General features: G+C 41.8%; 2 protein-coding genes and 1 long non-coding RNA gene across 7 annotated transcripts in view; 2 read left to right on the top strand and 1 right to left on the bottom strand.

Annotated features, from left to right (window-relative positions):
* The first annotated feature begins 1,822 nt into the window (after positions 1-1,822).
* LOC143912065 (uncharacterized) overlaps positions 1,823-16,311 on the top strand; it is a 569,875-nt gene continuing 555,386 nt past the window's right edge. Inside the window, exon 1 of the long non-coding RNA XR_013260605.1 lies at positions 1,823-1,970. This is a non-coding gene — a long non-coding RNA (uncharacterized LOC143912065). The remainder of the gene's footprint in view (positions 1,971-16,311) is intronic.
* On the top strand, positions 6,992-12,481 carry ArfGAP3 (ADP-ribosylation factor GTPase activating protein 3). 4 transcript variants are annotated; one of them, XM_077430813.1, is made up of 12 exons: positions 6,992-7,315; positions 7,863-8,054; positions 8,138-8,269; positions 8,346-8,501; positions 8,951-9,127; positions 9,215-9,313; positions 9,463-9,617; positions 9,705-9,833; positions 9,917-10,107; positions 10,193-10,361; positions 10,435-10,496; positions 10,576-12,481. In XM_077430813.1, exons 1-12 carry the CDS (start codon positions 7,247-7,249, stop codon positions 10,719-10,721), a joined length of 1,677 nt encoding a protein of 558 aa, XP_077286939.1. In that variant the 5' UTR covers positions 6,992-7,246; the 3' UTR covers positions 10,722-12,481. The 4 variants fall into 4 exon arrangements, with proteins under 4 accessions (XP_077286939.1, XP_077286936.1, XP_077286937.1 ...); XM_077430810.1 differs by having other exon boundaries at positions 9,705-9,839; XM_077430811.1 differs by having other exon boundaries at positions 9,702-9,833.
* Positions 12,450-15,687, bottom strand: sud1 (Prolyl 3-hydroxylase sud1). 2 transcript variants are annotated; one of them, XM_077430808.1, is made up of 8 exons: positions 15,608-15,687; positions 14,886-15,334; positions 14,109-14,821; positions 13,815-13,958; positions 13,508-13,651; positions 13,279-13,438; positions 12,980-13,194; positions 12,450-12,899 (listed from the first exon to the last, which is right to left on the bottom strand). In XM_077430808.1, the coding sequence occupies exons 2-8, from the start codon at positions 15,265-15,267 to the stop codon at positions 12,612-12,614; spliced, it is 2,046 nt and encodes a 681-aa protein (XP_077286934.1). In that variant the 5' UTR covers positions 15,268-15,334; positions 15,608-15,687; the 3' UTR covers positions 12,450-12,611. The 2 variants fall into 2 exon arrangements, with proteins under 2 accessions (XP_077286934.1, XP_077286933.1); XM_077430807.1 differs by having other exon boundaries at positions 15,623-15,687.

The following is a 16,311-nucleotide window of genomic DNA, read 5'->3' as shown; positions in this document are numbered from 1 at the left end:
CTCCGAACTCAACCTCATCTCTGAAGACTTAAGAAGGCGACTCGCCTTAAAGTCGAAAAGGATGGACGTCAACCTGGTAGGAATAGGTTCAAATAGGACGTCCATTACTAGTGGCGCGGTAATTCGAATTCTACCGCGCATCCCCAATCAGGGCTCCAGTGTTGATCTCGATTGCGCAATCATGCCCGAGATCGCGAATCAACTTCCATCGCGCAACGTGTCCGAGATTCGGAGCCATTTGCCGCTTCATCTCCCCCTTGCCGATCCGTCATTCGATATTCCCGGTACAGTGGATATGGTGATAGGCAGCGACGCCTATCATGCGATGTTACGCAATGGCAAACGTACCATTTTAGTTCCCTCCAAGTCACGCGGTGACAGAGGAGGACGCATCGCGATGATGAATACAGCTTTCGGCTGGATATTGGGCGGCTCTCTAGAAGCGCCCACAGTTTCAAGCGATTCTCGGAATTGCCATCACACAACGGGTCGTGATCCGTTATCTTGGTTTGGCGCGAGACGTCCAGTCAAGACAGTTACGCGTCCAAGACAGTTAAGATTCCGCTTGCCGAAGCGCAATGTACCCGCGCCCTTTAACCCTCACATCTTTCGACCTTCCCAACCCAGCTCCCATAACTCCTGGCCAGTTCCTAGTTGGCGCACCACTAGTTGCGCAACAGCAGGAGGATCTGGTCGATCAACCCGGAGCGAGGGTGCTACCGCACCAGCACATGCAGCAGCGGCCCCTGGCAGACAGGGGCACAGGAGTAGGTCCTACTACTCCTCCATCAGCAACACCAAGCGAGCAGTCCGGCGAGTAGCTCGACTGCCAGTCGAGCAGCACTCAGTGAATTTGTGCAACGGTGTGGCGAACGTTCATAACGTCCCACATTAAAGTTGGCGCGTTGTTTGTATCTGTGTTGTGGATTCAGTTTATGTGTTTTAACTTAAGTTTTTGAGTTGCTTTTCTTTTATGCTTCTCTTGTTGGTTTGATTGGTGCTTTGTAATAGAGCTATCAGGATAGATTGGGACATATAACGATTGAACAATATTGTTACCTAGCATTGGTGTTGGTTATTTGTTGGTGTTTTGGTTGTTTGTTTGTCTATTTTTTGTTTGTTTCTTGCCGGCTTAGTCAGCTGCTTATGTAGGATGGGAAATTGACGATGGACTAATGTTATTTTGTTTGCTGACTGGGTTATTTGTTGTGTTGTTTTTTTGTTATTTTTTTGCTTATTTGCTTGGTTTTTGTGTATTTCATTAGTCGCTTGTGCACCATTAATTCTTATTTGTTTTGGAATTCGATCCTCTGACTTCCAACGGGGGGAGTATGTTCCGACCAAGTCTTCATGGTCAGCTTTCGTGGCGTTACGACCAAAGGAGCCGTTTTGGAGGGAGATCGGCGCCGAGCGCGCGTCCCCGCCTCCTATTCGTTTTCCGCTTCGGTCGAGTGAACATCTCTGTTCGCTACCGAGTTTGTTCCCACCACCGAGTCCCGATCAGCTCAGCCTGGATCGGCAGACGATACTGGAAGTACAGCTTCAGTATACGTCCGGTGAGTAGTGAGGAAATCCTGGTCTTTCTTCGTCGAAGTCAGATCACGTAGTCACGTGAGGAGTGAAGTTATCATAACCTCTCGAACACGTGCGCGCTAATTTCACGACGGACTCCCCCCCCCCCTGCTTATTCTCTGTATTTATACATATATAAAATACAGTCACCATACAAACAGAATTACAACCTGTTTTTATTATTATACAATTTCCTCCCTTTTTCCACATCACGCATCCCACGCACATTACGAAGGAGAAAGGGACATAGCAGAGCAGCCGACATCAGCAGAGACCAGACCACCGACGACGAAGGAAGGCACCTTGAGGAAACCAGCCCCGCCCAAGCTTACCACTAGCTATCTCAGAAAACCGACTTCCGGGGTGCTCTCGAGTTGAACATCCCTGGAGTCTGTACAGTTTCAAGCGATTCTCGGAATTGCCATCACACAACGGGTCGTGATCCGTTATCTTGTTTTGGCGCGAGACGTCCAGTCAAGACAGTTACGCGTCCCCTGGACGAATCGCGTATTTCCGCGGTACGAAGATTCCGCTTGCCGAAGCGCAATGTACCCGCGCCCTTTAACCCTCACATCTTTCGACATTCCCAACCCAGCTCCCATAACTCCTGGCCAGTTCCTAGTTGGCGCACCACTAGTTGCGCAACAGCAGGAGGATCTGGTCGATCAGCCCGGAGCGAGGGTGCTACCACACCAGCACATGCAGCAGCGGCCCCTGGCAGACAGGGGCACAGGAGTAGGTCCTACTACTCCTCCATCAGCAACACCGGCGAGCAGTCCGGCGAGTAGCTCGACTGCCAGTCGAGCAGCACTCAGTGAATTTGTGCAACGGTGTGGCGAACGTTCAAAACGTCCCACATTAAAGTTGGCGTCTTTAATTTGTGTTGTGATTTAGTTAAATGTGTTTCCATTTAGTTTTTTTTTGTCTCTTGTTTGTTGATTGGTGTTGGTAATGGAGCTATCAATGCATACGGGACATGTAACGGCTTAACAATATTGTTACCAAGCACTGGTGTTGGTTTTTTGTTGTTTTTTGTTTGTTTGTTTGGTTGTTTGTTTACCTTGTTGGTTGTTTCTTGCGGGCTTAGTCAGCTGTTAATGTACAGCCGGACGATTGACGGTGGACGAACCTTTGTTTTGATTACTGATTGTGTATTGTTTATGTCTTTTTTGTTGTGTTCTTTTGTTATCTCATTTGTCATTCTTCATTAGTCTCTTGATTAATTCATTTGTTTTGGAATCCGATCCTCTGGATTCCAACGGGGGGAGTATGTTCAGACTATGTCTGATGATCAGCTTTCGTGGCTTTACGACCCACGATTTGGCCGATATATTTTTGTGCTGGCCACCCTGAGTCAGCGGTTGGCACACAAACTGACAGTTGTCAATAGCGGTTTGGCGCGTTAACACCCCGGTGTTTACGGGGCCCACCTCGCCACCGAAATCACCAGCTAGAGGCTGGTGAGGGTTGTGACGATACTTGGAGACCAGCTCCAGTATCCGTCCGGTGTGCACCAGAGGAAGCTTGGTCTGTCTTCGTCCAGAAGGCAGACAACTGAGCTACGCGTGGCTAACCTCAAAGGGCACGCGTGGTTACTTTGTTATTCCCCCCCCCCCTGTCCCCCCTGCTTGATCTCTGTATATATATATATATAAAATACAGTCACCATACAAACAGAATTACAACCTGTTTTCATTATTATACAATTTCCCGCCTTTGTCCTGTATCACACTCACTTACGCACACTGTACGAAGGAGAAAGGGACATAGCAGAGCAGCCGACATCAGCAGAGACCAGACCACCGACGACGAAGGAAGGCACCGTGAGGAAACCAGTCCCGCCCAAGCTTACCACTAGCTATCTCACAAAACCGACTTCGGGGGTGCTCTCGAGTTGAACATCCCTGGAGTCTGTACAGTTGTAATTTATTATCGTCGGTGCGAGACCGTCGTTTAACTGCGGTATTGTTTCTTTTCGTTTATATACATATATGTTTATATTGTTTATTCATTTTTTTTTTACATTACTTATTGCTATTGATGTTGATCTTTTGACGGGCTGTTGTTTGTTTGTTTTTGTTTAAATAAATTTTTGGTCAATGGAGAAATCGGTCTCCGTTGATCTTGATGGACTCCTGGTTGCCACTCACACGGCATTGAATGAAATTTCTGTTGGGTTATGGACCGCTAAGCTGAACAATGAATTCAGGGAGAAGGTGAATGCTTCCTCGACTATCGTCAGGGATGCGATTTCTCGCCTTGCGTTGCGTGCGTCCAGATGCGATGCTTTGGGACGCGAGTGTGCCGAATTGCGCTCTCGCGTAAATAATGCGAGTGTTGAGGGTGCGCGCTCGTTCGCCAGGGTCGCTGCTGGTCCTCCTCCAATATCTAGGCCAGGAGTTAGCGATCGGAGTTTGCCTGCGAGACCACCTAGACCTGCTGTATTGGTATACCCTAAGGAGACAACTTCGTCTTCGAGTTCCGAAGCTACCAAGAGTTTGTTAACCTCTGCGGTCAATTTGACCAATGAGGGCATAGGCGTTTGGTCAGTGCGTCCGATCAAAAGCGCTGGCATCGCGGTTTATCCACGTACGGCTCTAGAAGCCTCTAAAATGGCTTCTTCGATCACCTCAAATAGCAATTTGGGGTTAAAGGCCTCGGTACCTTCCGCCAGGAAGCCGCGTATCGAGATATTGGAGGTTCCAGGTGAAATGTCTGACGGCGACTTGGTCTCGGAGTTGTTGAGGGTTAACGCTGTTGACTTCAGTAGCTCTGATGTCAGAGTCGTTAGAAGGGTAAAGCCTGGTTGTACAGACTCCAGGGATGTTCAACTCGAGAGCACCCCCGAAGTCGGTTTTGTGAAATAGCTAGTGGTAAGCTTGGGCGGGGCTGGTTTCCTCAAGGTGCCTTCCTTCGTCGTCGGTGGTCTGGTCTCTGCTGATGTCGGCTCGGCTCGATGTATATCTCGCTCTCTCTCGTACAGTGTGCGTAAGTGAGTGTGATACAGGACCAAGGCGGGAAATTGTATAATAATGAAAACAGGTTGTAATTCTGTTTGTATGGTGACTGTATTTTATATATATATATATATATATATATATATATATATATATATATATATATATATATATATATATATATATATATATATATATATATATTATGGAGGATGAACGAATGAGACGACTGGCATGTTAATGCACGTGTTTATTATATGACAGCTGAAGACAGAGTGAGTAGCGGCTCTCCGAACCCAGCCGGGTTGGTCCCCACTCGCAGGAAGGCAACCAAACTCGACCATGTCGTATAAGTGAGCCGCCACATCACTCCCCCCCCAGCATCAGCGATACCAAAATTACAAAGAAACAAATTTTACAAAAGAAAAAAATTATTGTTACACAAAGAGAAAAAAATTATTACGTGGGGAGAAAAAAAATTGTTGACGTGGGTCATCCGCTGTGTACATAGGTGTACCGCCCTGAATGGTCGGTAGATTCGAGGGCGGTGACGTCGCGAGCAGGACGGTGGGTGGTCCGATGGTCGCGCCGATGCGATGCGATGCTGCGGCGGCGCCGCTCTTCCGAGGCTGATGTCGGTTGGTGGGGCGGCGGGGGCGGCAGGGGCATCGATGTGGTTGATGATACTCCGAGCTGGACTGTGAGTCGTTGTGGCTCGTGGAGGTGTTGTAGCGCTACCGCCCGTCTCGGCGTGACGACGCTCGTGGGGACGGACGGGGCCTTGATGATGATGATGATGATGGTGCTGAGGTGGTGTATGTCTTGTGGTGCTGGATGACCGTTCTATGTGTAGTGGATCGCGCATGACTCCACATCCAGCTGTCAAGATCGTCGTCTCATTCGCTCCCCCATTTTTTTAAAGCACCTGTCATCGACGTTGTGGCTGGACGTCGGTAGGTAGGTAGGTAGGTAGGTAGGTAGCCGTGTCTGCTCGTTTATTGTCACCCGCGGGCCGCGACACGTGTTGATGGCGATGGGGGCGCGGCGGGTAGCTTCTCCGCCTGGCTCGGCGAGGCAGGGATGAGCGGCATGTTGAAATTGATCGAGGCTGCGTGGCTCGATGTCGGGGGTCACCAGTATGGAGGATGAACGAATGAGACGACTGGCATGTTGATGCACGTGTTTATTATATGACAGCTGAAGACAGAGTGAGTAGCGGCTCTCCGAACCCAGCCGGGTTGGTCCCCACTCGCAGGAAGGCAACCAAACTCGACCATGTCGTATAAGTGAGCCGCCACAATATATATATATATATATATACAGAGATCAAGCAGGGGGGGGGGAGTAAACAAAGTAACCACGCGTGCCTTTTGAGGTTAGCCACGCGTAGCTCAGTTGTCTGCCTTCTGGACGAAGACAGACCAAGCTTCCTCTGGTGCACACCGGACGGATACTGGAGCTGGTCTCCAAGTATCGTCACAACCCTCACCAGCCTTTAGCTGGTGATTTCGGTGGCGAGGTGGGCCCCGTAAACACCGGGGTGTTTACGCGCCAAACCGCTATCGACAACTGTCAGTTTGTGTGCCAACCGCTGTCTCAGGGTGGCCAGCACAAAAATATATCGGCCAAATCGTGGGTCGTAAGGCCACGAAAGCCGATCATCAGACATAGTCTGAACACTGGTACCAGAGGCACTGGTAGAGCGATACTGGAAGTATGTAGTTCCTGCGTTGCGACATTTGCTGATTGCCGCCAAACGCATATTTTTGGGTTGGTCTTCTTGCCGTGTTAGGGACCATATAAGAGACTTTAGATGCTACAAGTGTCACGCTTATGGCCATTTTTCTGCGAGATGCACTGAGAAACCCTGTACCTGTTCTCATTGCGCCAATACTGGACACGAGAGAAAAGATTGTCCTAAACTAGCTGATAAGCCGACTTGTGCCTCTTGTATGCGTCTTTTGTATTATTGTGAAGTTTGCTGGCTATCTCGTGCAAAAATGATTCAATGGGTGTTTGAACTCAAAGAAGAAATAGCAACCTTTCTCGAAGAAAACCAACATGAAGAGGCACATTTGTGGACGATCGATAATTTCATTGTTAAACTTGCCTATTTGGTTGAAATTTTTGGAAAAATAATTTTTTTTAGGGAGGCGTAGTAGCATAAAGCTTGGAAATCGCTGATCTAATACATTAATGTATTACTGAGGAATACCCAAAATATGAACTCTTTATTTAGAATATTTACAGAGATATTCACATAATTAGAGTAAATGTCGACTTTGTTTACATCAACGGTGAGGGAAGGTTAAATTGCAATGACACCGCCCACTATTAAAATTGGAACCAAAAATAATAACTTTTTTTTTCAGTGTCTATACAGCTCTTAATGAAATATAGCATAGGTGGGAATGTAAAAAGGGTGTAGGGTTAGGGTGTGGAGTGTACGACGAGTGCGGATTATGATTGCGTGCGTTGGCAGGCGTGCGTGTGTTCTCGGGTGACGGGTGACGTGTGACGTGTCGGTGGTCGGTGGTCGGTGGTCGGTGGTCGTCGTTCGTTGTTCGTCTTTCGGTGGTCGCGTTCAGATCGACGTCGTCTGCGCTCACTTCTGGTTTCCGTTCCCATTGCCGTTCCCCTCTCCCCCTCCCCCCGATCGCGTCCTCGTCCGTCCAGGTTTCCCCCCACCCCCCCCGCACCCCACCCCCGCTCCCGCCATGACACAGCCGGACCCCGACGACATCGCGACCGTCTTCACCAGACTCAGGGCTCAGACTCACAACAAGGTACACGCATTCCCGGCCCCCCACCCCACCCCACCCCACCCCACCCCACCGCACCCCACTCGTCTGTTGCTCGTGTTGACGTTGCACTTGCATTTGCACTCCAACGTCAACACACACCCCCACCTTTCCACATTACCTCAAACGAGACTCGTCGACACAACGTCGTGTCAACCTCATTGAATTGGTTGATTTCATCATCAAGTTGGGTGTCTTTGTATCATCCAATTATTCCTATGAATTTATCTACTTCAAACTTACTTTCCTTTGTATGTATGTATGTGCGTGGATAAGGCGAAAGGTATGCGACACAAAATAATTGGCCGAATATTTAAATGGAAATGGACGAAATGTTCGACTCCAAAGCATCGATATGTCGACGAACGTCACTAAAATACACGCACGTATGCAGCAAACGTAATTTGTGAGACCGAGACTGAGACTGCAGTGCAAGTTGTCAACGCTAGCACCCTCGTTCATATGGAACGAATAAAATTTCCATTTCCATATATTTGTATTTATGTTTTTTGTTTGCGCCATATGATTTTAGGTATGCTTCGATTGCGGAGCGAACAGACCGACATGGTCGTCCGTCACGTTCGGCGTGTTCATCTGCCTCGACTGCTCGGCAGTCCACCGCAGTCTGGGAGTGCATTTGACGTTCGTGCGGTCCACTCAGTTGGACACGAATTGGACGTGGCCGCAGATCCGCAACATGCAGCTCGGAGGGAACGCCAATGCCGTGAGTGACACCTTTCGCTGTCTCGCGACGTTCGCTTTCCATGTGCTCGATTTTTAATGATTGGATTTCGTGTTTTGCCCCAGAGCCAATTCTTCCGTCAGCACAACTTGGTGACGGACGATGCGAGACAAAAGTACAGTTCTAGGGTCGCCCAACTCTACAGAGACAAACTCGCTTCCATGTCGGCGAACGCGATGAAAGTACACGGCACCCAGGTTGATTCATTGGATGATGGAGTATCATGCGGGAGTTTTCGAGTGTATGAATTTCAATTCGAGTGTGTGTTTTCAGCTCTTCCTCGATACTTACGTTGAGCCCGTGGAAGTCAAAGAGGAAAAGAAAGAGGTAGATTTCTTTGAAGAGCTCACTAATCAGCCTGATGCGTTTGTGCCTTTTGAGACTAACCAATCATTACTAAGGAACACTAATTCATCTATCGATCAACAGGTAAACTATGTACATACGTTATTTTCGATCGACGTTCAACACATACGCTTTATCAATTATATATCACACATGTGTAGGTCTATAAGAAAGTCGCATCAAAAACCTTTATTAGATTTTGTTCCGATTTATGTGAAATAACACGATTTTTTGCACGAATTTTCGATTTGTTTTCATTTTCTCTTCCTACATACATATGTATATGTATATTGACATGTTAAATAAAAATTTATATAATTAGTTTACATGTTGAAATTACGATCCGAAAAAAAGATTTTCATTTTGTTTTCTACAATGCCTTTTTCATTACCTCCAAATATCTACTAATATAATTAGCTGTAAAATGTGTGTGTTTCAGTTGGGCGTTGAATGAGTGCATTGTATTTGTAAATAAATACATATCATACATTGTAGGTATGTAGGATTATGACTTTATTCGTTTTAAATTTCAGATTTCGCCTATGAGACAAGGAACCAAATTGAGCAAGGGCGCCAACTCTGAAAGCGTAAATAATAATTCATCTCTGGGACCAAAAGTAGATCTACTTACTTCGGAAAGTTCGTTGACGACCGATGAAACTAGAAAACCGTCTATTGGCGTAAGAAGAGTTCAACCGTCCAAAAACAAGGTATTTTTAATACATGTACATATTTCTCATTTAATTGTTTTCGTCATAATTTCAATTATGATTTTATTATTATTTTATCATATACAGCTAGGTGCAAAAAAAGGAGGCTTTGGTGCCACCAAGGTGAAAGCTAACTTTGATGAGATTGAACGCGAAGCTGCAATGGCTGACAAATTAAAAATTGAGGTACGGTTAAACGACAAAATATTATTATATTTATCTTCGACTTTGTCCAACTAAAGAGTCACCGTCAGTTACACTATCACTACGCCCAAATATGTACATGTGTATGTTAATCAGTTTGTCGATAAAATCCATTTCCTCTTCTTCAACAGAATAATGAGAGCAATACTGCCGTTTCTAAAGTAGAAGAAGAAGCTGCAGTCGCTTCAATGCGACTCGCTTACCAACAGCTCACAACGGCCGACCAAAAGACAGCAAAGGAATTGGAACGACTGGGAATGGCCATCACTTCAAACAAATCCAAAAAGTAATGCTTATGAAACGTTTGCAATGAAATTTACCAAAATGTGCGGTGTGGTGTGATGTGATACTGATGATTTTGTGTTATTAGTAGCGGTATATCCCACTCGGCTCTCGGAGACATGCAGACGATTCAGCAAGATAACGTCACTTTCGAACCTGCCAGTAAAAATAACATTGACGATTTTGAAGATTTCGGTAGTTTTTCATCTAACTTTAACATGTACAGGTATTGTAATACTAAAACCATTTAAATTGGGGGGTTTCGTGTAACGAAATTGACATTTGATTTGACGTGTGTTTCAGAAATGACTCGTCTAGTAAAAATTCGGAATCTCTCATCTTCGATTCGATGAACTTTGGAAGGGACCGAGGAAGCAACAGCACTAACAATTCGTCGAGCTATTCCTGGGAGGTCATCGAGACCGAGTCGCATCAACCCGTCAGGGGAATGTTCGAAAGTGAGCCGTCCACACCTAAAACAACTACTTCCATGAGTAAATATGAACGCCCAACGAAGTTCTATATCTTATGTTACATACATACATATGTTCCAATGTAGTACTACATTACCAATTTTAGGCAGTTCAAATTCGTTTGGAGGCGTAACAAACTCGCGAAGTCACAAACAGAACACTGATGATGGAGATTCTGCGGTTAAAAAGTTCGGCGGAGCGAAAGCGATCAGTTCCGATCAATTCTTCGGAGACGATGCTGCCAACAAGTTTGAACGAGACGCCAATTTAAACAGGTATCATGATAAAGTTTGAATGTGTATCGATTGAAAGTGGGTTGGATATTAATTTGTTTGGTTTTTTTGTCAGATTCCAAGGCAGCACTAGCATATCGTCGGCAGACTTTTTCGGCTCAACAGATAGAAATCAAAGTAAGTGTTCCGTTGCTATTGAATATTGTCATTGTATGTCTTTTATTGTTATTGTTTCGTCAATTTTTATTATTTGTAGGAAACACTCACCCGCATTTTAAACCTTTGGATAATTTAGAAGATATTAAAGAGGGACTACGACAGGGTGTGACGAACGTCGCCGGAAAGCTTAGCTCGCTCGCAAACGGAGTCATGTCTTCCATTCAAGATCGATACGGCTACTGATTAACGTTAAACAAACCCAAGCGAAGTTGATACCAAAGTCTGATTTTCTTTTTGCAGTTCTCCATTAGATACAATTTTCATTAGATAGCGAAATTTTTGTGTTCGTGTGTGGAAATTATTATATTATACTTATTTGTACATACATACATACATACATACATATAATACTTATATATATATATATACATACGTATATTAATTGACAAAAATTATTCAACGCACCCATATGTTCAATGTAGACTCGGTATCATAATTTCAAACTTGGGATTGTTTCAATACACATATGTAATTGTATTCATAAAATCTCACACACTACGATTTTAACCGTTGTCTTGCCGTGGCCCTGTTCATTTCCTTTATTTTTTTATTTTATTTAGAGAATTATGATGCATATAAACGCATGGCTTGATATTGGTTAATTTTTATTCTTTGGAATTCCACTTGCATTAATATAATAGTGAATTTTGTTTTATTATAATAAAATTTTATTGAAAACGATATTAATTTTATTGATCGATTCCAGCAATTGTATGTATAGAGTAGACGATTGATGGTTTATTGACATTTATCAAAACTTTAATTTGATTTGTCGCTAAGTTTCCATGTGTATTTTAAGTCTATAGGAAATTATATGAAAATTGGATACTGATTGGTTAATAAATTACATACATCTTGTAAAAAAAGAGCTTGTAATGAAACATTGGTTAATTTATTGCCATTTTTTACACTCGTTCGCTTTTTGGCTGTTGTCTTTGTATTATTTATTTATTATTATACATTTTAATTAAAATCATCGTCAAGAATGATTTATACGCATTTTTATAAAAATAAATGTGTTTATTTTATACATTTGGGGGCCATTTTCGTTAAAACAAACAGCACTAAAATCAAGATGTACATATATTATATGAATATGTATCACCCATCATTATTATTATAGTATTTATAATAAAACCTTGGGACAGTATATGTAATTTATAAACGTAGAATAAGATAGTGAATCATTATAATACAACACGTACACAATAAAATGTACATAATTGCTGATTGGTTTTCATAGAATTCCATATATGTAAATTAATCGCGCCGCGTTTTGAGAAATGATACAAACCTAAATTCGACAAAAAATAAACGTTTTGAATATCCAGAAATACATGAATATGGTACGATATTGTGTACATTGTACATACATTACAAACTATTGCTCAAAATGTTAACTTTTATACATTTCCTGTAAGTATATGTAGATGCAATGCTAATTGTCAGTAATATTTCATTCATGAATTAATTTAAATCCTGGAATGACATACATATACGGCGATACTGTTGTCACTACATTTTGTTTTGGTGCTTTAATTTTATTATGAAATTCTTATGTTGAATGTTCATGTGAATGTATGTATGTACATACACAAACTTTGATTTTGATTGTTTCCTTTCCTTTTTATGGACAGAATTATATTATATCATTGAGTATTCGATTATTGTCATATACATACATACATACATATTATAATATTTTTATTTTAAATAAATAGCCAAGTATTAAAAGTTTTTTTTGTATCAATAGCATAGAAGATAATAAAAAAAAAAAAACGTTTCTGTTACCGCAATGGTTATATGGAAAGGATAATGAATAAAATGAGCCAGAAACTATTATACAAACTTAGGTACGTATTTCATCTAAAATTACTTATTCAAATAAGAAATCACGAACGAAAAAAAAAAGAAAAGCCAAAACTGAATTTTTATTTTATCTCAAAAATATAGAACTAAAAAAAATATTTATATTGAAAAATCCTTTGAAAATAACAATTAAAATAAATTATATTATTATTTATGAACGTATAATTATTACAAAACATACATATGTAAAACATAAATGTGATATCAATTGGGCGGTTCGGTGTTTCTATAACTGCATACGATGGCGTAGTGGTGTTCGTCTCGACTGACACTCAACTTGCTTATGTATTTAGTGAACTTGGTGATGCCAGCATCCGAGTGCACGATATTCAACACGTTATTTTGCGGATCTATGGATACGAACGGCTCCGAGTCGGCGTCCTCGGGATTCAAATATGTTACGATGCCGCCTTTTGACTGTTTCTCAGAACTGCCGAGATATATGGACACGTCTATTTCACCAACTGAATACTCCTCTTTCATCGGAATTACCTATAAAATAAACGGTGAAATTTCATAACAGCGTCGAATTTTATTTTCTATGCATGTACATACATGTAAAAACCACATACTGTATAATTTCCAGATGACCACTTTTGCACTTCCAACTTACAATAGGAAAGGATAGGATATCCCGTGTAATCTTTCAGGAGATTGATAAAGTGTTTTGAGGTCATTATATCGATGATATTTTTCAATGGTGTCGCATGTTCGCCAGATATTTTATTCATTGGTAGTATTTGGTAATTTCTCAGATTTATTGGACCACAATTCTCCCAAGGAATAGCTAAGGAAACAAATCGCAAGCCGCAATTCATTTAAAAATTTCCATTTTAGAATATACGTATGTAATAAAAAAAAAACAACTCACTATCGTTCCGTAAAACGTTGACAACATCATCGTATTGTTTTTGTACAAAATATCTGTTGAGACTCGTCTCGGGCGTTTGCTCGAACTGCTGCAGAATCTGATATTTATATTTCGGCGTTAAGTACATGGTATTGATCCACTGGGTGAGATCGTGCTGAAACTAATTTCAAAACACTGTTAGTAAATAAACGGTGCACATATTTATTACAATGGATATCTGATGACAGACCACATCACTGTTCGGCCTATGGCATGCATGGACCTCTGGTAGCTTTTCATCTGATTTTGCTTCTTCTTCCTTATCGTCCGACGGTCCGTGGAACCAGCCATTGATAGTCAACCTCGGAAAGTCAAACGTTTTAACCTCGGCTACCTAATTTAAAAACTGACATTAATAAGTAGGTCGAATTTTTATTTTTCAAAATTAATCTTCTTCATTAAACGTAAACGTAAATGTGCACACATAACACACGATTTGAAATGGTATGTATCTATATTTAAAATTGTCGTCAGTTAGCATAATGAAATATGTGAACCTGGTGAAACGATCTTTCGTTGACTTTGAAGAATGCAAATGTGTTATTACACGGTAATAATGACTTTGTAGCAAACGTCGGTTGTATTTTATCATCCGATGCAAAAAATTCTAACGCTCCTCCCATTGATTTTGACCATCCTTTCTGAAAAATATTAATAAACATTAACATTGACAAATAAGAGCACTTCGGGATGTGCATTTTTTTTCATATTTTTGGCGTGCAATGGCTTAAATATATTATGTATGTTTTACAAACCAATAAAACGAATAGACATTTACGTAAAATAAGTACCTCTTTCCTATTACCGTCGTCTACTCTAGACAGATTAATAGTAGACGGACCATTTGTAACATCTTGGCAAACTTGTCCGTCGGGGGACTGCTCTCGACTATTATCGGGTAGATTCCAAGGCGCCAAATACAATATGAAGGCTATCTTTCTATCCTCGAGCAAATCGTCGTGCAGCAGAAGATGATCGCCGGGGCCATACAAGGCACACGAAGCCGACACGTGCGTCAGGTTACTGTTGGTGATCTGAGCCACCCATTTCATAACATCGTTCTTCAGCAACTCGTATACGGCTTTGATATTCCGTTGCCACGATATTTCGCTCAGATCGGCCGTCCTATGAAACTCGTACAAGTCCATCGTTTTCCTGTACCAGTCCAGCGTATTCATATCTTCGACTATATTGTTTATTATATCTACGTCGTTCAAAAACTCGTCGACTATGCAAATCTGAAATGGATCCGAGTGCAGTGTTATGTTTTTGCTGGTGAACGGTTCCCCTTTCGACCAGTGTGATAGGAATTCATCGTTGACCTGATTAGAGTTGAAACACTCGTTGAGCTTAATTTTATCCAAGGACAGGGTCTTTTTAGGAATTATTTCGCACGATGACAACTTTGACGGCATACTGTATATTATATCAGAAAGTTCACATTCGGTCTCACTTTCACTACTGGATGACAAAGGCGATGAAGACTGGTCCGACGATGAGTAACCTTCAAATGTTAAAAAGTATATGTACGATGAGAATATTTACATAATAAAGATATACCATCTTACCTTTTCTTAATTTTTTCGCTTCCGAAGCTGTAGCTTGATATGATTCGACATGGCATATGGAAGAATCGTCACTGTCCGAGTCGTCTATCGTTATAATCGCCATCGGGCGTTTCGGTGCTCTATCATTTGGTTCCTCATCATCGAGGTCCAGATTACCGATATTTTCCGCATCTTCAGCCATATTGTATACTTCATTTTCGACACTCTCCTCCTTCGGCGGTGAAGTGTGATTCTCGTTTTCGGAATGATCCAGGCTGGTTTTATCTGCGGTGCACAACGTGTCGACTTCGGAACAGTCATCCATGCTAGACGTACTTTCTCTTCTAGTAGCCTTCGGTAGTTGTTCAGAAGGCGCTTCTCCACTTACGTTGTTCTCGTCCATCGCTACGGACTTATGTTAAATAACACTCGGGGTTGTATCAAAAGTGACAACTATTCTATTCGTGTATCTGCAAAATAAATTTACAGGTTACGAATATATCATACAATTATTTATTTAAAGTATAATCGGAGGAAACGGCGTGGGCGATCTCGGAGGTTTACGATTACATGTGACGTTTCACATTTTGGAGTCATTGCACAGTTGAGAATGACGTTTAAGGTTAAATATGCAATTGTGGAAAATTCGAAATAAATCTAAATAGATGGCGTCTTAAGCGGTGTGTTATAATGATTTTTATAAAAGCAAGAGCCGATTTATATGCATATCGAATGAAAAATACAAATAAATAGTTTACCATCTATATGACGGGTAGAGATAGTGAGTTGGGCACGCCATGCCACTGACAGATGCCCACGCACTGTCTTTCACAACCATGATTATCGTCGAGGTAAATATTACGGTAAACGGATTATTTCGTTAATATATAACCACGGATGTGCTGCTTTGGTTGCTAAAACAATTTTAGTTCGTAGAGCTAGTTCTTAAAATAAGGCAACTAAAAATAATGCGCAGAAAATTTTCTAACTTAAATGTTATAATACAAAAATCAGTCGAAATCTACCGATATTTACGAAATTTGGCATAACCAGTTCAATAAAGATGTGGATAAAATAAAAATTTGCGGCCGTTTCGGATACTATTATATATTGCTTACATATGCATGTAGTGTGTGGGTGTTAACGTGGCACATATACATGTGGTTTGTTGTGATTCACCTTCTCGAGTGGAATGTATGTAGTTGTGAGGATAATTTTCTGGAGCAGAATAATTAATTTTAAGAACTATCTCTACTTTTGAGCAATTGAAAAAAATCTTGGCTGTTATGAAACACAAGTTGATAACATAGTAAGAACCGATTCCTATAAGAATTCGTGGACAGCTAGCAAAAATAAATTTATTTTTATTTGTTTAAGAATACTTGGGAAAGACAGCATAGCCGATGGACCCAAGGGGTTTATTAGCTAATACATAAAGTTATGTATT

Source organism: Arctopsyche grandis, chromosome 5, assembly GCF_051622035.1.
Source record: "Arctopsyche grandis isolate Sample6627 chromosome 5, ASM5162203v2, whole genome shotgun sequence".
Lineage (NCBI taxonomy): Eukaryota > Metazoa > Arthropoda > Insecta > Trichoptera > Hydropsychidae > Arctopsyche > Arctopsyche grandis.
Note: the sequence above shows the minus strand (reverse complement) of the source record. Positions and strands in the feature narration are given on the sequence as shown.